We start from the raw sequence: 24,803 nt of genomic DNA, 5'->3' as shown, positions 1-24,803 counted from the left end.
ACATATATACAAACATATAACTACAAAAATTAACAAAACAGGTTAACAGCTAGACACAATAATAACATGTAGTCAAATATATAACTGTAAACATAAAGCAATATCAATTTACAGAAAACAGCAATTCAGAAATCAATATTTACCATATTTCTAGAAGCATACTCATATTTATGGTAAATAGATAATACGTAAGCTAACAGACAAATAAACAATTATTGATTGATTGAATAAAGGATAGAAATGTATCACAATGTCAGCTCTGTATTACAGCTTTAAAGAATTTGTCAGAATGCTTGTAATTATTCTGAGGAGTACAGATAATAATTATCAGTCTTGCTCTTGATATTATTGGGTAAATATTCATTCAAAATATATGATATATATTAAAGAAAGCATTAAAATTTCGTTCTATATGTGAGACAATCTTGTTGAAACGAAAGTTAACAAAGAGACCTCAACTAGAAATACATTTTCTATTGTACTTTTTTTAACAGATTATTAAAACCTGTTTCAATTTGATTACTGATTCTAATGTTTGTACAATACTTATCGGATAGTTTAATGTTAAATTGTATTGATATAAAAAACTCATCTTTGCCGAAAACATAGAGACCTCGAAATACAAGATCAGAAATATTTACTTTGTTCATTGTAGTGATATGAAGTATAATTTATTTGCATAAAGGTTTGGCTTACAACATAATGATTAACTTAAGTACGTATACAAACATATTACTATGAGTTAGTTTACAATATAGAACAATCTTATGCAAATGGAATGGGGAAAAACAACAAGCAGACAAACATATAAATAATAACGACGACTCATACGTGTGTGCACATACATAAATTGAAGGTAAAAGGCCGTAACAATATGATTGTTTCATTTCTTACGTCACTGAATAATTAAAGTATACATTGTACTCATACAATATACATTTGGTATCATTAGTTCTACACAATTGTGTCAATCCCGTGTGTTACCTATACTGAATGACATTCAGTTTCTTTCAATCACATATTTATAATGCATTATTTTAAACAAATAAAACTATTGATTATATTTAAAGACATCTTTAAACAGTAAATACATAACTCTAAGTGGGGTGAACTGCCCATCTCTCGCATTTTCTAGTGTAATAGTGGGGATTTCGTCAAGTTGGCACTCGCGTGTCAACATTATCCACCTAATATAGAAGTAAATTCCACGAGAATTTATGATATAGTTCCACATGGATGTACGCGGTGTAAGTAATTTCAGGCAAAGGTTCATAATATGATCAAGTAAATTTTCACTTAATATTGAGCACAATGGGCAAAGTTCAGTATATCTCCTGGCGGCTGTTTTCCATATAACTGACGCTACTACATAGCACATGGGACATAACTCTGGTGAACTTATGGTAATTGACCATAGTTCAGATGTATTACAAGGTGTTGGTAAGTAATTCACTGCGCCCGGTCTTTGGTGCAATAAAGCCTGTGTCCTACCTTGTTTCGATGCTATCAGTACTATGTAAAATGTTTTTCCAAACATTCTTTGACGGAATTTCACCAGTTCTTACGAAGTTGTTTAACACACTCAGGAGGTTATATTTTTGTAACAATTTGTTATCGATTCCATAGCTGACAGCCATAGAGAGCTCTAGGCAATATTATTGAAGAGTAAATTGTTTAAAAGTAATCGGAGACAAACCGTTAGGATGAAGACCACTGTTTGTAATACTAAAATAGGTACCACGTAATTTTACACTTGCGTCTTCTATTGATTTTTTTAGTTGCAAAAATCTATTACATTCAATTCCAAGATGAGTATAGTTGTCTCCCTCATGGATCGTTTGTGTACCAAGTGTCCATATTCTTTGGAGATTTTCCGAGTTTACTACATTGAATACAATTATGCCGCAAATTAATTTAGGAGTAATAATCGAATTGAAAACTGTATCATTCCATACGAACTCACAGGAAACTTTCACGTTTAAAGGACATTTCAAAAGAATTAAAACTACTTAATTGCTAATTTCATTATAATTTGCAAATAAATCTATCATTATTATTTAAGTGCAAACTACCTTCCTTTATGTAAATAAAAAGATACCAGAACAGTAAACATCGTATCTCTTCTTGCCACAGTATACTTAATATGTCAGGACATTCTTTATCCAATTTATTATATCGGTAAGTTGACAATAAATATATTTAATTTACACAAAAATGTTTCCGCGTACAAGCAGAGATTGTCTTGGTATTATTTCAGGTTGTGTCCTTTTTTATTTTTTGTCCCACTTGGACACGTCTTTGAAAGTTCCTTGTTAACATATGACTAGTATTAAACAGTAGATTGACATAACAATTGATTTTTCATAAGACCAAGACTTAGAGTAATAAGTGACAAATGCATCATGACAGCAATATATATAACGCATATATCTATCTTTTTCAAGCGTAATTTTTAACAATAAATGTTAAGAAGTTTTACAGTAAGTAAATACAAAGAAACATTTCATTTGTTATTTCCTTACAAAATGGGATCAGGATGTACATGTATTTATACCCGCCGGAACATCATTTTGGAGACCTTGAGTGATTTCGTGCCTTTAAATGAGTGGTATATCATCCCACCGTACGAATTGTCAGGTCGTTGTGTACCAGGAGTAACATATTCACCGTTTAGATTTACGTAACCACAAGTACTATACCACCATCCACCATGCAATTTTAAACCGCAATTTCTACTGACGTCATCACGATCCATGTCGAAAGTTGAAAAATGTCTACCATTGTTTAATGATAATAAATCGCCTGTATTGAAAACAAAACAATAATGTAAGTCAGTGAAACACGTTTTACTAATCTAAACATCGTTAATTTCTTGTTAATGTTAATGATGTTTTAAAATGGCTTTGCTATTGTATAGCTTGAAATATTTTTGTATATACTGTAAACAACAATTTTAATTAAAAATCGACCACGGCATGCCGCAATGTATACCTGCAGTTCCCACACCCTTGTCGATATGAAGAGTATAATACGGTATTTCACCGAGTCTAAAATTCTGAAATGTTTCGTATACGGCTTTTCCGTCAGCTGCCGTCAGATCCAGCCTCAACTCTGTTTTTCCTCGGGATACCATTTCGTAGATATTTTCCAGGCCTGAATAAAAAGTATCTTTCTCAGAACAATCTGATAAAATTTAAGCTCATATTTATATTTACCTGACTGATTAAGAGAACGTTTCACCTAATTACAATATTATTAAAACATGTTTGTGACGTCATCATTGTTATACTCGTTGACTCAGGAACTATGCAGTATTTACTCGTTATTGTACATTCAGTATTCATCAAAACAGTTCGAAATTATTTTTTGTACATGTACTTGCAGGTAAATAAAACGATGCAAACAACCATGTGCAACAATTGAAGATTTGTGGTGAAATGCTGTCTTTTCAGATACTAGAGTCTTTCCATTCCCATAAATTCACTGTAGCCAGTGAATTTGAATTTTGGTTTGTATTATAGGAACAAAGCAACACAGCTAGCTAGGAAGTGTGTACGAGCTAAAAAAATGAAAACTGTGAATTATTCAAACAATGAAACCATACCTTTTACTTTATATTTTATAACATCAATATGTATTAAAATCCCAAAAGTATAACCAATCTTGATGTTAAAATATTCCTGGACAAAATAGACTCACACAATGAAGGGGTATTTACCATGCTTTCATCTACATTTATCTATACCCCCCCCCGTAAAAAGCAAACCATTTAAATGTCAAATAAGTGAACAATAGAAGCAAGTAGTTTTCTATATCTGCATAAGATGCATACAATAATACAACTGTCCATTTTTTTGAAGTAGGAGACTTTCCTCGACCTGTTCATTCTCTCAAAAACAGCTTCTGGAGTTTTTCTTTAACTTAATATAATTTCAGACAGATAATAATGTTCAAAACATAAAGGTATTTTTTTTTATAAAAATGTAATTATATGAAAAAATATATGAAAATGATTTGTTCTATACCTGCTACCTGTTTATTTATGGGGAGGGAGTGGGTATTGTTCCAAGATAAATATATTTTCTTTATGCATTATCAAGTTAGTTGCCCTTAATCATTTTTCTCGATTCACCATATAAATAAAATAGACACATAGGGTTTGTAATATTTAGATATGCGATAAACAATGATTATATGTTTGTCGTATTTGATGCATTATAAAGGTAAACAATACCATTTAAAAAATACAGTTTGAAGTTTACGGTTGCAAAATAAACTTTACATTTTTATGTACCGTAATCTTCGCTTTTTATTCATTAGACATCTTATCAGTCAGATATTAACATTTATCGTAATGAATAGCACTTGTTCTATGCAATTTTGAACACATCCTCTGCTTTCTAATCATGCGATTTTGAAATAAATAATCTTGTTTAAGTACGAAAAAGAACGTCACGCAGGTCGAAATAATGATACATTGACGTAATTAAATTTATCTAATAAATCATTAATTATTGTCATTGGGACATTAATAATTAATTACACATTTGCATAATTTCTGGGGCAGTTCTGGTTCTAAACTTTAAAGCACACACAAATGTGACCTTCAGATCAGAAATTAAGTTGAAATGTAATAAAACCTCTAGGAAAATCTACATGTATATTTTTATGGAAGGGAATGTTCACCAGTTGCCTTATTTGTTGTCCGGAATGCTAATATGCTAATTCGTATTATATCATGATAGTTTGTACACAAACATGCTCATAAGTATGCCACTTTTCTTAATGAGACAATATTTACTCGGAATAGCATCTTTTTTCTTAATCCGTAATATCATTTTTACATGAATATATATATGTTTTATTTTATGTTTTATATTTTGTCGATGTGCAAGTTATTTCAAAAGACAATTTACCAGAAAAATGTTGTTATTTAAAACTTGTATTTTCTTTTACAAGTTTTATATAATATATTTGTTTTATTAAAACTGGTTATATGCAACATATACATGTAAACATGCAAAGGATTATTACATGCTTATAATAAAAAATCAATATTAAGACATGAGTACATTATTTTATGTATTTTCACTTGAATACTAATATACGGAAGATGACTCGTACAACCTATGAAAATAACAACCACTCTCCGAACATGAGGACTATTTCTTACGTCGTTTTTTTGTACAACAGATAACAGTGCGTTTAGGGACCGCCCAACTTAAAGTAATTAAGATTTTCTAATAAAAATATGTTCTAATATTTTATAAGAAATTGGAGCAAATACTTACAGTTGCTCGAAGGTTAAGTTCATTTTGATAAGTCGAAACTTTGAAATGTTTAAAAACATATTTATGTGATTTAAATGCGTCATTACTCCTCAAAATCCCCTTATCCTTATCACTAACACAACCGAGACAGAATTTTTCCAAAGTCTGCATACGCCAGGTCAAGGCCACTCATTCAATAGTACCAGGGATAATAAGTGGGCATATAGGAGAACTTGTTGTAATTTAGGCTCGTTTAACTAAATACAAATGAGTTGTCGTCGTGTCCTTCAACCATCAACGAACAATGAGATGGCATAGAAAAAAAAATAAGTCAAGTTCCCACTGATGACTATACAAATACCAGACTAGTAAATGTGCAGATATTCTGGCCTAATTGATTAATTTCGGCGACCTGTATAATAACAAAGATACGTCACTAGCGCAGGAATTTTATATATATATGTACAAACAACTCTCTGATATATATGCTGGGAATTGATAAATCAACAGTTTTTTCTTTACCAGATATTAGGGAAAAGCAAGAGTGGAACTTGTTGTTTCTGTGATACATGTGTATACATGTGTGTACATGTATATACGATATTGATATAACGTAAAAAGCAGCCCGTTTTAGTGCGTGCATATACATATATAAATTGAAAAAATGTACACACATATATTTTGTTTGTTTGTTTTGGGTTTAACGTGACATCGACACAGTACAGGTCATATCGCGACGTTCCAGCTTTACTGGTGGAGGAAGACCTCAGGTGCCCTTCCGTGCATTATTCAGGCACGAACGGGTACCTGAGTAGAACCACCGACGTTCTATATACACATATATACCCGGAAATGATATCTAACGTAAGTAAGAGTCCCATTCAATTTCATTCATAATTTCTATATATATATATATATATATATAAAGGGGGATAGAATTGCAATATATCAATCTTGTGCATATGCACTATTATTGCCTGTCCATCTTGGGTACATTAATGTACAATGTACCTTCAAACTGGTTTGCAATCTTAATTTTTAACAAACTGAGGAATACACATGTATGTATTCTTCATTTGAGACAGTTTGCATTCTTACTTTCCACGTATGACGGTATATCAAAACGAACTTATTGACGGTTGACGTTGGCGTGGTAATATTTACATAGGCAACGATGCTGCTCAAGCGGACATAATCATTGTAAACGGCAGCACTGAGCGACCTCTGTCCTAAGAATGACATGTTTATATACATCGATTAACAAACTGAGGAATACACATGTATGTATTCTTCATTTGAGACAGTTTGCATTCTTACTTTCCACGTATGAAGGTATATCAAAACGAACTTATTGACGGTTGACGTTGGCGTGGTAATATTTACATAGGCAACGATGCTGCTCAAGCGGACATAATCATTGTAAACGGCAGCACTGAGCGACCTCTGTCCTAAGAATGACATTTCAGATTATGATAACAGCAACATTATTATAAAGACGATATAGTTATATAATGTTTACTTTACATTAGGAATGATGATTTTATGACTCCTTGTGGGTTAAATTTGTTTATGACAATAACACAAGTCTTGCAGAGCACAATTTGTATTGTAAAATTAACTGCACATTCACAAGTCATATAATAAAACAAAGATCATGACGTAAAAAATGAAATGTAGTAAAAATTAGAATATTGTCATATTATTCTTTATTCAATAAAGAAAAATGTGATACTAATGAGCATGTTTGCATACAAACTGTCATAATAAAATAAGAATTATTATCAAAAAGACAGCAGAAATTAATTCAAACAACTGTATGGCAAATAAATCAACATGTACTCACCTAACCAAAATTCGCCGTCTAAAGAACCAAATCCTCTTTCATAATCACTAAAGTTTCTGTAGAAATCAACGCTGCCGTTGAATCGATATTGAAACACCTGAAAGAATAATACATGCATGTAATATTGTACCAGGAATTATTACAAAAATGACAAATTCAAAGCAAAATGTCATGGCTTTAATAAATCGTCGCTTGGAAACTGTATATATGTTCTATCTCCAAATTTTCCAAAATCAAGTTAAATATACAATGTTGTCCGTAATGGACTGTTCTATCTCCTTGGCATGTTATACTAGTGTTTCAGAGCTTCATAAATGAATTACAACAAAACCATCCTGTTCTAACTCCACACATTCGTTATGTTTTGATAAATAGACTGTTCTAACTTATTGGACCAATCATATCACCGATAAATGTCACGTGACCTTTGGGGGTATAGGTAACAAATTGTTATAAATCCAAAGTACCGTATCAAAACATTGCATTAAATCACGTGATGGCAGGACACCCGCCATGTTGTACGAAACATTTTGAGCTAGCTGGTTATACAACGTTTGCTGTATATATTAGTACTAAATGTAAGTATTGAATGATATTATGAATTCATAAATTAACTCCAATCATTGACATTTTATTCTTAAGTCATATGAATTAACTGCATGTGATTAAACAGCAAATAAAACTATCATGATTTGCAAGTAATTTCGGATGTGTATTTTCGGATAGAAACAACAAACAAATTCGTAAATAGGAAATGTTTATATGTTCTAAAGTTTCTTTAATTAAAGGCACATAATGTCTCAGAAACCATTTTTCTTACTTTAAAACAGGCAAATATGAGTTTGAGAAATTATAAGTAATAATTAACAGCATGCTTGATACTTTTCGTCTGAATTATACTTAGGAATGCTAAATTCTCTTTACAGTAAAAGTAGCAAAAATGTCAACAAAGCAGTATTTTGACTTCCATTCAAAATACTAAATTACTGTAACTGTACTACTTGCAAGTAAGAAACAAAAGAAATAGATTTTTTAGGTTACTGGCCAATGTGAAACTTTTTTGGAAACTATAACAGAACTCCAACTATAAAGCTTTTGAGTTAAAGATAAAAGCAATGTTGGGGCACAACGGGCCTGTTAGAAAATTTATAGATATTATGCGTTAATATAAAATTTATGTTTTAGAATGCTTTAATGTTGAATAACTAATAGATTACTTTAAAGTAAAAAACATTTTATACCAAAGTCAGAAGGAAGAACAATATTCTTATAGTATATTTAGTTTGTCTTGTAATTTGTCTTTGAATTCTGAATGTATATTTATATGACATTATGCCTGTAATGTTTTGTACATGGACAATCTTTAAATATTATAAGTCATGCCATCTACTAACTTTAAGGTCCTTTATAGCAGATATGTTTTCATTGCCTACTTAAGTTATAGCCACAATGTTTTCATTCCTACAATTAGAACAACTTCTTACGAACATAAACATAACGTGTAAAGCGCATTACAACATAATAACTACTATTTCACACTTTCGGAAGGAATTTGAATTTGACCATCTTTTAAATTTTCATGAAAGAAATTCTTGAAAGATTTTTCTAGCATTCTAGATGATTTGAAAGTTTTCCATTCCCGTTTGTGGCTATAGCTTTCTTTTTCTAGACATTGAATCAATTTTAAGGTATTAAATTATAATGGCTAAAGTTATAAAAATAGATAAAAATGTCAAAATTTATGTGGGTATTTTATCTTGATTTATTTATATTATCATTTAAATGTCATTTAATAATATACGGGATCAAAGAAAGTGGAAATAGATAAAATGTCAAAATTTGTGTGGGTATTTTATCTTTATTTATTTATATTATCATTTAAATGTCATTTAATAATATACGGGATCAAAGGGTTTTAATAAAATTTCAAATGTAATAGATGCATATGGTCTACGAAAGAGTGTGGTCTCAAAGACTACTAATCAAGAGATAATTAGCCGAGAACATTTTTGGCATCCTTTTTAGGATAAAACATACTGTTTTATGTGACATAAATCCATTCAACTTAAATACATAATGTTCTAAGTCACATTGAAGATATATATATATCTTTGTAAGCATAACCTTATTTCATTTGTATGTTGAGAAACGTAAAATCTAAACAATTTGTTATTAATTTTGATACGATAAATAATGAAAGAGAACAGTTTTGCAGTGTAAAGCATACTGCCTACAATCAAACAAAATGATTCTATATATATATTAGTTAAAAAACAACAAATATAGAGCAACCGTCCATCCTCCCGTATCTGTATCAAAGTCACAGTACACAGGTATAACACGGCTTGTGTTCCAGAGTCGTACATCGTAAATTCCACTTGGAAGTTTTCCCCTCCGCTTTTTAATGGCATAACAATCCTCGTCTGAAATGAACATCCTTTATTTCTGCATGCTTATTTCCAAATGTTCAATGTCGGGATATATTTTATCTACTAAGCTAAAAAATTCACCAATTATTGTTTTCAAAAGAAAGATTCAGAAGTAGATGCAAGTGCTTCTTTTTTAACCTTTAGTGAATAAATAAAATCATACTGCACAAGACTAACAGGCAATGAATACTACTAAAATAAAACATCAATTTAGATTTATTTATTTGTAGATATTCGTTAAAGACGATTTTAACACATTTTTGTATAATATATCGGCGGTCACGTCACATAAATGGTTTTCCTGAATAAAACACTAGTATTTTGATACTTCTACAAGTGACTGACTACTTATCCTAAATAATATCCGAGACAAATGGAGATTACACTCATGAATGTCCGATATTGTTCAAATAGAATTGGGTTTATTGCATTGAATTTTCGCGTGCACGTGCATTTTTCTTATGTAATGAACTTATTTATTTACTCAATGTGTCCCAGACCGTTCATTCTCTTTAAAAACAAATAATAGTCAATTCGAAAATTGAAATTGCAACAATACATTTGCCTCAAATATAGAGATTTTTTAAACTATATTCTATATAGATTTTACTACATGTAACAGTCTAAACTAAGAACCGAATTTTTTAATGCAATTAATGTAAAAAGTAATTATTATTGAATATGTGCATGTATAATAAGCCTTAATATAGATAGAATAATAGCCACCTTCACAAAACCCACGATAACACAGTTTAACGTCGAAGTTTTGTCCAACGCATTGCTTGCCAGCATTTGCTGGAGATGGATTTGTACAAGATCGTGTACGGCTTTGAAGTCCTACCCCACATGAAACAGGGCATTGTCCCCATGGATTCCACTCGGTCCAGCCACCATCAACTATTAAACACATAATTATGAAACAAAGTAAACTGTGATTGTAACAAACATTTTAATTCTCGGATACAGTTTTTGACCAACATTTGCTTAAAAATTGATGACAATAGCGAAAAATGAATTATTTTACAGCAACAAGGTCACCTAATGAGACAACAAAAAGTATATTTATTGTTTTCAAACAAAATGGCGCCGCCAAAGTGTCGGTTTGAAAATACAGAGAGAGGAAATTTCCACATGTTGCCGAACATTCTCCCAAATCCCAATATTGACTCCAGCCGCCATGTTCTAATACAGATATTTTTAAAACTTTAAATAAATTTTTATATCTAGTTTGTTATTATTTGTTTCATACAATTATGTGTAGTAATATTTTGCGTAGTAATATTGTAGACACTATTCAGAGTAGATAGCCATCCATTTACATCTGACTACAGGAAAAAATAGTCCCTTTTTATAACCAAATGTCAAATGTTTTTTTTCTTTTGTTATTTTTTTTCAATTGACATATTTGTCAAATGACTGCTTTGACTATTGCTTATAAGTCCTAATTGATTATGAAATATACCTTTATACAAAAATTTTGACAAAGTAATTGTAAAAAGATGTAAACCTAAAGAAAGCCAAAATTGGCAAAAAAGAGAACGTGGGAGACTAGGTTTCATTTAAGATAGATGTTTAAAAACAATATACGATAATAAACAAAAATCGTTTACGTGCAAGTCAAAAAGAAAAAACTCATTTGATTGGAATTATCATTGTATGCTTTTTTAAAGTTTCATTTAAGAAGTAAGTTCCGCATTGGCGTTTTTAAAGCCCGCTTTTATTTATAGCTCTATGTATAGATAAGGTGCTTATAAAATTGTACATCTATATTTGTACTGTCGTTAGCAATCACCCGGTGCGATCCAATTTAATAGTAAACTGTAAGAAAATAAATTATCACTATACCAGAACCGAGAATTTGAACCACAAATTACTTAATTTGGAAGAAGATATTGCGATAATCAAAGTTACTTTTAGCATAAGTCTTACCTGCACAAGATCCTCCATCGCACAATTCATCTTCAATACTGTTTCCAAAACAGTGATCCCCAAATCGATGTGGACGTGGATTGTTACAAGAACGTTTTCGACTCCGCATTCCTACACTACATGTTGCCGAACATTCTCCCCAGCCCTCCCATTTACTCCAGCCGCCATTTGCTAACATAGATATTTTCAAAAACTTATATATGTTTTATTTCTAGTTTGTTAAACTTTGTTTCATTTAATAATGCTTATTAATATTTTAGCAGTGTTTTGAATCAACAACTATTCAACTTTGTAGATTTTCATTAACATCTTTCTACAGAAAAATATACCCAAATGTCCTATTTTCTAGCAAAATGTACTATTTATGTTTTCTATATTTAATTAAAATGGGGGCGGAGAAGTAAATTAACACTATGCCTAACATTGCAAAATTTAGAAAGTTGCAGGCTCGGTTTCGTTAAAACGACATGTTGAAAAATGATTTACAATTATAAGCAAAAATCGTTATTTTCGTCTATAGCATTTAAAAAGTATTTATTTGTGGAAACCATGAAAAGTGTGTACATTTGTTTACTATATTCTTAATGAAAAGTTTATTCATGTTGTCAAAATCCAGGTCTATATATAGCCCTAAATACAAAATCAGTGCTCATAAAATGTTATTTATATATTGCCGTGTCGATTGCAACAACCCTGGTGCGATCAACGCCCCATGTTTAACTATTGTTAGAACAAAACATCATTGTACTACTGCCTAGAACTTTAATATATACTAGTAATTTAGAAGAAGGAAATGTGATATCAAAAGCTTTTTTTGAAAAATTCTACCTGCACAAGATCCTTTATTGCACAGTTCATCTTCAATACTGTTACCAAAACAGTGATCCCCAAATCGATGTGGACGTGGATTGTTACAAGAACGATTTCGACTCCGCATTCCTACACTGCATGTTACCGAACATTCCCCCCAAACATCCCATTGACTCCAGCCACCATGTGCTTATACAAATTTTGTTTTAACTATATATTAATTTTATTCCTAGTTTTTATCTACTCAAAGTAGATACCCATTCATTCACGTCTAATTACAAGAAAACATACGCATAGTTACTTCTTTAAAGCAAAATGTACAAATGATATTTTTTATTGATATATTTATTAATTATAAATGACTGATTTTTACTATTTATATAATAAGTTTTAATTGATCAAGGAATATAGCTTTACAGGAACATTTAACATTTAACCAAGACGGCGAAAATTAGAAATATGCAGGTTCGGTTTCACGAAAATGACATGATGATACGCAAAAATCGTCATTTTCGTCAAAAGCATTTAGAAATCCTTCATTTAAATTGGACCATTATTGGAATTTCGAAAACTAAACCAAGTGTGCACTCTTTTAACTTTGATTATTTTAAAAAGTTATTTCCACATCGGTGTTTTCAAAACTCAGTCGATTAAAAGCTCTATATATACATCAGGTGTTCATAAAATGTTTATTTATGTTTGCATTGACGATTGAAAACACCCCTAGTTGCCTCACTTCTCATGATTAACTGTTAGAAGTTACAATAAAATATCACTGTAAATGCATTTCTAAATTTCAAACAAGTTAGTTTGCTATAGGCTAACGATTATTTGGCGTTTACTGTTTACCGATTTCTGCTACATTTTTTTATGAACTGAATGTCTCTTTGTCATACTGTAGTTTCTTAGTCGAATTTTAGGAATTGGAAAGAAACTTCATTTCACTCAAAATGAAACTAACCTCTAGTACATATACGACCTAGATTGTTAGAAAATGGGTCTTTAACATAATTCATCGACACTAGAGATAAATGCAAGCAAGTGTTCTCGTCCGCTTCTATTGGCTTCAACATAATACAATATTTAATCATGAAAACGAGTATACTTTCAATAAAGAACCCTTTACAAATGTGTTATGTTTATATGGCGGTTATCATGGAACATTCAATTTTAAAAGTACGTGGCATTTACTGAATAGCGGCGTATGCTCCCGGAGTGAGATGAATGCGTTTTCCATAAACAATCATGTTTTAATCCTTTTCAATATTAATCAATGTTTTCGAGCTTTGTTAAAGTAACCACTTCATTGTTATGAATTTGAGGAAAATAGTATCTATGATGAAAGAAGAACAAACAAACAATTTGAAAACAAAACGTAAACAAATACTTCTTGACTTTTTGAAAATCAATATACAGTTACCAGGACATAAATGCGCAAAGCATTGTTTCTTATCAATAGCATCTCCTGGGCATTCAAGACCACCATGTTTAGGTGCTGGACTGTCACATTCACGATGACGTATGAGTGAACCATTCCCACAGGTGACGTCACATTTTGCCCACTCCGACCATTTAGACCATTTTCCGTCAACTGGAAAATTTCGTTGCATTTGAATTTATTTGTGAACCCAACCATGTATTGTTTCAATATTGGTAGGATATTTGGCAATACAGTCCAACCTCGGTTATTTAAAGTGCCTGGGACTAAAAATTTACTTCGAATAATCGATAGGTTCGAATTATCGAAATCGGAATATTGTATTAGACGAAAACTACTCCACTTTGACCAATCATAGCAAAACTACTGTTTACAACACTTACTTCATGCAATCAATTGAGAAAAAAAATATTCAAGAAAAGATGCATAAAAATTCTTTTATTGGCATTGAAGACATAAATACATTTTATTCTACATTATGTATCGTTTCGTTTTATGCAAAGCCTTGATAATGACCGTGTTTTCACTACGGTATTCACAGCTAAATTCTGGTATTTTCGATAAGAGTATAGGCTCTCATGTAGCGTTACAATTAATGAAAAAAATGTTTTGGATGTTTTGGCAAATTCAAATATAAGGAATGTATGAAAATTATTGCTGTCATATTCAAGCAATAACAGTAATAATATCGGACACGGTGCATAGCTTTTCATTTTCGGTAATTAAAGTTGATTAAAGAACACACAAAGCGTAATTATCATGATTGTCTAAACAAATGCGTGACTGCTAATATTTTTCACAAGTCGACCGGTCAGCGAGTGGATCTGCGCCAAATAAGTCTGGCTTCGAATAATAATTAGTCTGGCTTCGAATAATAGGTGTGAAATTCTTTCATAATTGTATAATCGGGACCGAAATTTTAATTTAAAAAATAGGAGGTATTCGGATAATACATTTCGAATAATACACTTGTATTTATATTGATTTATATAGAGATAAAAACGGGACCGCCGATCTACTTCGAATAATGCCGGATATTCGAATAAAGGGTTGTCGAATAATCAGGATCGACTGTATATTGTTAGTAATTTTAAAAATCAAATTCCATGTTCTAATGATTGGCTTTAAATCTACAAAATTAGTTTTATTTATTTCAAATGTTTGTGAAACAAGGTTTAACACCAACTTTTCTATATCTGAATCCTAACAAAAATTCTATGATACGTACTGGTGTCAATAATCTATTCATCAAACATAGATAATACGTTATCTAATATAGATATTATTTTTTTTATTTTTATGCAAACAAAAACGTCACGAGTCACACATTTATACAACGGTTCCCTAAGTATCACACATTTATACTCACCTATGTGACAGAGATTACAGTATTTCCGACAAATTGTTTTAGCCTCGTTTGCATCTGCACAAATGCTGATTTTTGAGTGAAGAAGAGCACACTCTACAGACTCGTCTTTGCAAACTGTTATAGATAACACGGCCACAGTCAAAGAGGATATTAACTTTTAATATTTCATTTTAAGGCTATTAATATAAAGGAATTGCATTTTTATGAGTTTAGAATGAATCATTTTCTTACCTTTGTGATGTTAGATATATTTATTATGTTTCGATCTGGTCAACCTTGAAGCCAGTAAATTATAATGGATGATATTCAGGACTGTATTAAAGTATAGTTATTGAATCTTCAGCAAAACAACACAAAATACAGATAATGTAATACTTACAGATCCTGGTCCGATTATCCTAAAACAATAAAGCTTGAATGTACCATATCTTTAGAAAGAAGAGTCAAAATTGTTTCGTTACTATTACTTCTAAATGTTAATAAGTTCAAACTACTATTTCCTTTTCACTGTTGATTTTTGTGGGTCATTTTGAATATTTTTTTCATGCAGGGTTAATAACAGTTTACCTGAAAGTTTTTCACACAAATGTTTGTTACAATTGTTTTGAGAACAGCATTCAAAACAGGAATCTGCTTGAAATGGCTCCGATGTATTTTTTGGCTGTGAGCTGCTTTCCGCACATTTCTGTTAAAAGATATACAAGTTTTATCAATGCTAGCTGATGAAAAGTATTACTATATGATAACAAAACGAAAATAAAACTAGATACCAAGGCTAGCAATTGACAAGAATACCATTTATCAATAGTTATGTTAACAATAATCATTTGTACCCTGTGACATGTTGTTATTGCACATTGGTTTATTTAAGTCTGAAACATTTTAATTATCAGTTTTAAAGAAGGCTTTCATTATAAGAAACATGTCTTAAAATCTTACAGGTTTGTCAGCGCATCCAAAATCGTACATAATCTGACCGGTATATCCATGACTTTTGTAGCATACCTGATATAATAAAATAGTATTTATAAATTTCTATTAATGCTGGATGGAGCATACGAATACGATCTATGTATAGTTAAAGAAAAATGTATAATATTTGAGATTATATATTATTTATTTCTAGATATTGAATACATACGACTTACACTTATGAACAATTTACTGTTTTTGTCTGTTTTTGTTGTTGTTTTTGTTGGGATTTATATTATTATTGTGTTGATTTTTTTTAAAGAAACTTAATTTGTTTACAAGTTTTTGTATAGTAGTAATGTCCAAACACAAAGATACAGTTTTAGACTATAAATTATCACTTTATATATTATTAATATGCATTTGCTGGTGAAAAGTGATACCTGTCCATCGTTGCATGTGACAATGGTGTTACATTCGCTCACGTTAGAACAGTTGAAACATTCGATAGATACTGAAAAAATAAGATAGCGGGTACGTATGGACATTGCAAGTGTGAATAACTTCGTCAAATCTAATTGTCACTTTCCAGTCATGTGCATGAAACTGGGGGCGTTTAATATTTAGCAACTTTTAAGGTCCCTCTCTTAGAATATACGCATTTTATTCAAACTACGAAAATAAGTTAATGTGTGCCTTTAAGATATGCAAGTTATTTTGGGTTCAAGGGGGTCCTACTTCCTATGAAGTGGAATTTACTGACAGAACTTGTGTTAATTGTAAAAAAAGATTTGTTTAGGAATGGCATGTTCCGATATGTTCTTGATTTGCAAGAACAAACCAATTGTTGACCATTGCATCTTTACTATAACAAGTAACATTTCCCATGTGTCAAAATGTGCATGATTTTATGGATTTAGTTATGTTAACTAACGAGTTTCACTAGAAACGCACTTTATTCCAATCATTGAATTTTTATAATAACAATACAGTTATTTTACATATTCCAAGAATAACTTTAACAGAAGAAACTGTATAATATATTAATATGTCTTTAATATTATGTTATTTATATACATATTTATATACATATTCCTTTGTTTAAGAACGAAGAAATTTAGGTTTTGATCATTTACTTTTTGAAATACAGTCAACTAGCATTTGCCCATCAATGCATTTGAATGAAATAATTCAAGTTCTAATTATATTCTTATTTTAACAATAAATAAACTTACATGAACCACTAATTGTTAGTATAAAGAGCAGCAATACTTTACAAATGTCTGAAAAAGAACAAATATAAAACATATGTATCATTACGTTAAATACTTCGTCGATAAATGAAATGCATTGGATTTATTTCAATGAAGTTTTTAATAAAAACTCAGAATATTTAATTATGTATTTCGTTTTTTCAAATGAGGAAAATGTAGTTTTGTTTTGACCGTGATACACTTTAAAACCATCTATTATAAAGCTTTCTTATTCATTAAAAACGTTATCAAATTAAAGCTATAAAACGTCGTTGTATAACATGTACAGTAACATAATTGATTCTTCTACTATAATATGCAAGATATTTTTGAAGAAGAAAAAACAACATGTTTTCCCTGCTTATTTGTATTTATTGCAATGGATATTTTTACTCAGCGGACTGTAAAAACTTTAAATCTTTTGTCATGGTTAACTTCAAGAAAGAAGAATTTCACAATATTTAGATGTTTAATCAAAATGCGCAAGCAATGTTACATACATACATACAGACAGTTCATATTGAAAATTAATTTCACAATTATGAAACAAAACATCGACGCTGTGAAAGTCAATTTACGATTTTAAAAGAGTAACTGCTTCAGGAAAACGCCTATTGCATCTTCATGCATAATTTGGTTCTTCTGACTTCAACTGCTACTCCCCGTAATTTATATAAACAACTGTCAATAAAAAATTCAAAACTAACTGTGATAACCTTTGAAATAGTAACATTGTCAACCATGTTATAATAATCTATCATTTTAACAATGAAAAGAAAAAAGAAATGAAAACAAACAATAAAATATTTTAATCTGTTTTAACTGATTTGAATTAAAATCTAAGTGAAGAATTAACTAGACACCGAGAATGATAATATGTTAAAAACTTACAAAGCAGCAACATGGTTCTTTAAGTTTACCAGGTCACCGTTGTAATTATTCTCCTCTGTAAGTATAACAACGATGTTAAATGTTGTGAGACATTAATCTTTAAAGGGCCTTCAAAGTATTAAAAAAGTTATGTGTGTGATCAAATATATAAACCAATGTGCTACTTACCACCATGTATTATTGAATAGAATAGGAAAGACATATGCAAATGCTTAATTTACCAAATTTAATTTGGAGAATGATGAACAGTAATGAACTATGTAAAGATTCAATCAGGATGTAAGATTTTATTTCAAGTGATCACCAACTGTCGTCCAGAAACGTGTTCGCTAAGAACATGATTAAGTTTAGGATGAAATTAAAAACTTCAAATAATTAATGTCCATTGTTTATACAAAAAGCTTCAATGTTTAATATTAACTTGACAAAATTGGTCTTGATAAAGCATGTTTAGGACATTTTAGAATACATTTGAAATAAAATTGTTGTTAATTTTGCAAGTTATTGGCATTTTACAGTTGATCAAAATATTGCTCTTGGTCCTTAAATTAGTCCATAATTTTTATCCGATTATTATACTGGTTTTGTCACACGTCGATTGTATGTCGAAAAAGGGTTGTTTACTTAAATCATTGCAAATAAGCCTTTTTACAATTTTGTTTATGAACCATTTATCTTACGAAAATATGATCAATTTTAGATTAATTCTAAAACAATCAAACTATGAAAAGAACTTTTCGATTCTGATTCTGATCTGAAAATACGGGGACAGACATGCACGGATATAACTGTTTTTTTTACATATTCTGCCGTGTAATTAAATCAAAACTAAACTCAGAGATAAATATTAAAATTAAATCAATAATGATAAAACCTTTTCTTTTTTTTTTTGAAGATGTGTTAAAGTTAGCAAATTAAGATTATCTTTCCAGTTGGTTGCTTACGGATCATGATTGCCTTAAATAATGCAAGCAGGGTCATCTTCGAATTTCTTAAAACTGGAAAGTTTGCTATATAGCCTAAAACTGTATAGACGTGACATAAAAACTTCAAATAATTTTTTTTGTATCTTTTGTTCTCCTTTATCCCGGGGAACTTAACAAATATTTGCCATAATTGTCTATAGTGTTTATAATTAATATATGTGTAAGGATAATAACGTTAGTTACATTATTTAATTTCGTGTGTCGATAGCAGCGAATTTATTACGTTATAATTCGTATATGAAGGCAGGTAACTGTAATGAGTTTCGAATGTTATGCACAAATATGAATCAATTTTGAAACTCTTGTATGAGCGTATAAGTGATTCTAGTACTTAAATTGTACATTAATTATTTCATTGATATCATATATTTACTAAAAACAATTAACGTCTGAATGCAACATACTACAATATATATACCAGTTTGCAGTCATAGTATGTTTTCTGTTATATGAAATATCCATATTAAAAAATGTAGAATTATAATAAAAAATTCTTACAGGAATGAGAAAGATGAACAAATTTAAATCAACAGGTAATATGCCGTTTTTCCATAAAAATAATGTAACGTATTGAAAGCATTGTGTAAGGTTCTCCGCGGTTTAACTTATTCTTGCATATCAGACTGGCGTTGTCGCTAGTTTTACCCATGCCCGAAATTTCATCTGTCATGGGGGTGCCATATGAGTCGCGTGCTGAACAATGACATGCTTAGGATGATGTAATTTTAACATTATGAATGAATTTGTAATTTCATACGCTGTTGTAAGAAAAATGTTACGGGTGTAATAAATCTCCATTGAAAATTGTTTTACGAATATTAAGGCAACATATTAAAATATCATGGAATATGGTAGAATATGCAACATTTTATTAGACTATATAATCAGTTCCAGTATTTCTTCTGAACAAAAATATATGATTTTTGATTTGTACACGCTGTGTTTATAATTGTTTTGAAAAAAATAAGTCAACTGTTGTAAAGAAACATCAAATAGAAATGAATAAATAAATTGTAAACTAAGTACTTACAGAATAAACATCCCGTGTTGTTGTGCTGCTGATAATATCAAGGAGTAAAATGATTTAACAGGTATATTATCGCATTATTGGAATACAGATATTCTTTTAAGAGGAAAGCGCAGAGCAACTTCACTAGCGGCACGATTTGTATATATTTGCCAGTTAACGATTTAAACTTGGCTTATAATTGTAGAGAATAATTACCGAGTAAAAAGTACTGTTTTGCTATGCCATTGATCATAATAAAGAGGAAAATGATAAGAATAGATCGATTTAAACAATGGCTTATAAAGTTTGTATTTATTTAATACTTTTGTGTGGGTTACTGATGTATCCGTGAAAACTATATTTGATTATTTCACAGTGAAAATTATGAAAATGTTTTCACAATTTTCAATGAAGATACTACTTTTTAAAGATTTTCCCCATATAGTACTTCACTTTTATTTTTGCTAACAATTCTGATATATCCAGAGCTGTTTAGAGCAAATCAAAGGTGAAATTGATAAATAACTTGAAATTGAAACTGAATAAAAAGATTTAACTAACTTCAATTCAATTTATCGATCACCAAAGTCGTGTCTACTGATTCGTCTCTACGATTTAATTTCTTCCATTACATTTTTATAATTGCTCTTCCTTCATCATGCGAAAATGCTCATGGTGACATTTGGTCATTTTTAAGTACCCTACAAACAAAAACCCAAAAACTGTGCAAAGTCAAAAAACAGTCATCTCCCGAAAAATAATTAAATAACACAGGATTTATAAGACAGCCTTTCAATAGCTTCCATTTTTCTCAAATTTCTAGTCAGTTCTTGAATGTGCACATATCAACAATTATTGTCTGAAGCAATCCACGAATAAGTTTTCTTGCTTATGATAGATGTAAAATTATCAAATAAAAATGAAACCCTTTCGAATCAAACACATTTTATTTTTTCCTTGCTTGAATTAAACAATTTTTGAAAATGGCGGTCGTGATAAAGACTTTAATATATCATTCCGCTTTATAAGTATATATAACATAATTTAATTCGGCCTTGTATAACTCTTTTCATCTTTTTGTAATGTTCATTATAATGATTAAACAAGCGATCATTAAAATAAATGTTTTTGTTTAAACTAAATAATACCATCGCTATCTTATATTGATTTTCAGCTCAAGACTTCTGATATTAATATGTGAAATTCATCTGAAATTGAGGCTACGAATTGGGAAAACAGATTTTTATATATCAGTAAACATTATTAAGAAATTTCATTCAAACTTAATTTTAGAAGAAAATTTAAAACACAATGTTTTTCTTATGCAGGATGTAATTTTATTTCATCTCGTGAATTTAAAAATACTGTTTTTAAAGCTAACTCGATAAATAAAATATCATCTTACAAACAAACACATATCCTCTACATGTCCGTTAGGAATCTTAACTAAGCGATAAGTTTACTCCTTGAACAGAACAGGAAATATCCTAACTATACGAGTTATCGCCGATTTTATAAATTTTAAGTTTAAAGCTAACGACACATTATTCACTATTGAAATAAGTTTATATCATTAAAAAGCAAGTACAAGAATGCGCATTAATGTACACAATAAGGGTTTTAAATTACAAAATATAATAGATGATATTTGTTTGCTTGTGTGTAAGATGAAATTTTATTTCATCGAGTGGGCTTAAAAACAGTATTCTCACGAGTGGCATACACAACAAACAAACACATTTTTTATATTTAATGCTTAAAAACAAGTTAAAACGAAATTTCCTTAATATTAACTTAACCCATTACACGATAAACACGCCTTTTAAAGCCCTTTTTATCCCCCCCCCCCTTTTTGATGTCTAAAATGGTCAAAAAATGCCTTATTTAAGCCCCCAACACTTGTTTTTGTTTGAAAAATGTTGTTAAAAAAGCGACCACTTTTTCGGCGCGCCCCTATCCAAAAGATATATCAAGGGGTTGCCTGAAGGGGGATGTGCCCCCTTCTGTTTGGGGTTGTTTGAAGGGGGGGGCAGAATCCCCCTCATCGCCAAGAAACTTTTGGACTTGTGAGAGGCTAAAAAATACCCCATTGAAATGAAGGTAACTTGTAACCAACGCTCAAAAGCCTTTGACTCTGTCTCAATCCAGTAAGAAGTTGTAGCTTTTTGAAATCAATTTTGATGGAAAAAATCAACGCAAAATAGTGATTTTTGGCAATTTTGAGATGTCCCCTCGTTACCATGGTAACAGGAAATTTAGGACTGAGCACGTTGTTACAAAGTCAATTGTCCAGTCAACATTTGTGCCAAGTTTGATTAGTATTGAAGCAGTTTTTATAGTTTTATAGCAATTTGAACTTGTAACGGGAGACTTTTCAATGAAAAGAGCCAATTTTTCACTAAATGCTGGTTAATATTAAAATCTATTTTCCCAATTGGTAGCCTCTTTTAGTCGAATTTGTCATTAAATACAAGAAGTCTTGGGCTGAAAAATAAGTTCTATAATCAACGTTAAATGGCGGTGATATTATTCATTTTATTAGAAAAAATATGAATGATTGCTTGTTCAAATGAAACAAAATTCTTGTAGGAGAAAAAGTCAAACCATTTATCCTTATTTCTGTTACTTACGGCGAATTTATATTAGACCTGGCTTTGTGAAATGTAAGCGGCTGCCATTTTTAAAGGTTGTGTATTTCACAGGAGGAAAAAACATGTGTTTGATTCAGAGGGATATCATTTGGATTTGTTAGTCATACACATTTTTAGAAGAAAGAAAACTTATTTGAGGATTGTAACAGACAATAAATAAGTGTTGACATTCAAAAAGCGGCTAGGAAATTAGAAAACATGGAATTGTTGAAAGGCTGCCTTATGAACGCTGGGTTGTTTACTTAATTTTCGGGCTGATGGCTGTCATTGCTTTTCCAGTTTCCATTAAGCATACGGCAGTTATTGCTCATAGGATACTTAAATATACCCAAATGTCATCAAAAGCAGTTTTGCATGTGGAAGGAATGTATTTTTCAGACTGTAAAAATGAAACAAAAACATGGAGACGATATTTAGTGATTTGTAATTTGAATGAATAAAAGTATGTTTTCTTCTTTTTATTACATTTGACATTAAAATTTCAGCTTTCCTTTGTCTAAACAGCCCTGAAATTGTCAGAATTGTCAGCAAAAATAAAAAATTGAGGTACCAAATTGAAAAATCTTAAAAAGTAGTTTCGTCATTGAAAAGTGTGAAATTATATTTTTGTAATTTTCACTGTGTAATTATCAAATATAATTTTCACTGATAAATCAGTAAACCACTGAAAAGCATAAAATAAAAACTAATAATCAATTTACCTGTTATTATTATAATTATTGTTATTATTATTATCATTATTATTATTATTATTATTATTATTATTATTATTACGTTTATTATTATTAGTACAATTATTATAATTGTATTGCGAAGCAAACATATCCCGTTATTTTTGTTTGTGGAAGATTACATCTTTTTATTTTGATAAGATGGTCACAGACCTGCACCTTAATGTGTAAAATTATCATAATATAACGTTTCTGGAACGTGCTGTATCAGTCATGATATTTGTACTACTTTTTTCGATGAAGAATAAAATATCTCTCGGTAAAACTCTATGATAATTGGAGGATAAAATTTCAACTATAGCAGAGTAAACTCTGGCGGATTTAATCACTATAAAATTTAATGTTGGAAATGGCAACTTACATCTAAATTGTTTGTTTCCTTTAAATAAAGCATGCTTTAAAAATAAAATCTTACAGTCTGTTTATCAAAATAAAAGAGACATCATGAATTATTATGAAATGCAATAACTTGCTGCTGCTCAATCCAATAAGAGATCATAAAAAGCGGCATTTGTTTAGATTAGCTTCCTTCTCAAGCGTGAATGTATTTAACAGGTATAGATGATTATTCTTCATTTTTTACGTCGCGTTGTGTATTTTTGTTCCTTTTCATATAATATTTAATTTCAATAATATTTTATATTTCTTGTAATATTCAAAACATTTATACGAAGCGATGTACAAATTATTAAAATGGCGTAGAAGTCTTGGATAATGCCTTTTGCAGTAGGTCGACAACAATGGAATTATTCAACACGCCAACATCGTTAACAAAAGAATTACTATTTCCAGCACGACAACTTGTTTTAAAAAGTCCGCTTAATGTCTGGTGAGCTTTATATCCTCTAGTTTAATATTTAACTATTCAATTCAGTAATTGCATTTTTTATGATAATTAAAATTGACAAATTAGAAATGAAAACATTATATTTTAACGCTACCAGGCAATCGTCAGTTCAATTCATATTATCCACCAAATACAAATTTTAGCATTGTCCTTATTTTTGCGCTCATCACACGTGAGCTAGAATTACGATTAAGCGTTCCTTTACCTTACAAACTTTAGTCAGAGATTGTAAGCTTGATACGTCGTGTTTATATGGTATAATTGTACACCGATACTGTTGTTTATTTTGATTAAAATAAATTAACAAGTGAGGGCGACAGCAAAACCCTTCTTTTTAGCTACGTTCAAAACGCCCAATATTCAACGTACGGGTTAAACCTGGTATACCTGTTTCACACTGGAATGGTAAGTGCTATTATTTGTGACAAAATGTTT

At 30.3% G+C, this 24,803-nt stretch overlaps 1 protein-coding gene across 1 annotated transcript; it reads right to left on the bottom strand.

Annotated features, from left to right (window-relative positions):
- Positions 1-2,554: 2,554 nt before the first annotated feature.
- On the bottom strand, positions 2,555-20,312 carry LOC132714170 (hemicentin-1-like; the record flags this gene model as incomplete). The annotated part of the gene is made up of 15 exons (XM_060696954.1): positions 20,161-20,312; positions 18,145-18,199; positions 17,236-17,283; positions 16,444-16,514; positions 16,028-16,093; positions 15,656-15,773; positions 15,089-15,202; positions 13,702-13,872; positions 12,300-12,470; positions 11,472-11,642; positions 10,269-10,439; positions 9,406-9,536; positions 7,114-7,210; positions 2,992-3,153; positions 2,555-2,802 (listed from the first exon to the last, which is right to left on the bottom strand). Coding segments are annotated over exons 2-15 (1,752 nt in total), but the record flags the coding sequence as incomplete, so codon positions are not given.
- Between the last annotated feature and the right edge of the window lie 4,491 nt (positions 20,313-24,803).

This window comes from Ruditapes philippinarum, unplaced genomic scaffold, assembly GCF_026571515.1.
Source record: "Ruditapes philippinarum isolate M1 unplaced genomic scaffold, ASM2657151v2 ctg1449_1_1_1_1, whole genome shotgun sequence".
In the NCBI taxonomy this organism is placed as follows: domain Eukaryota; kingdom Metazoa; phylum Mollusca; class Bivalvia; order Venerida; family Veneridae; genus Ruditapes; species Ruditapes philippinarum.
The sequence above is the reverse complement of the archived record's forward strand: the minus strand, read 5'-3'. Positions and strand labels throughout refer to the sequence as shown.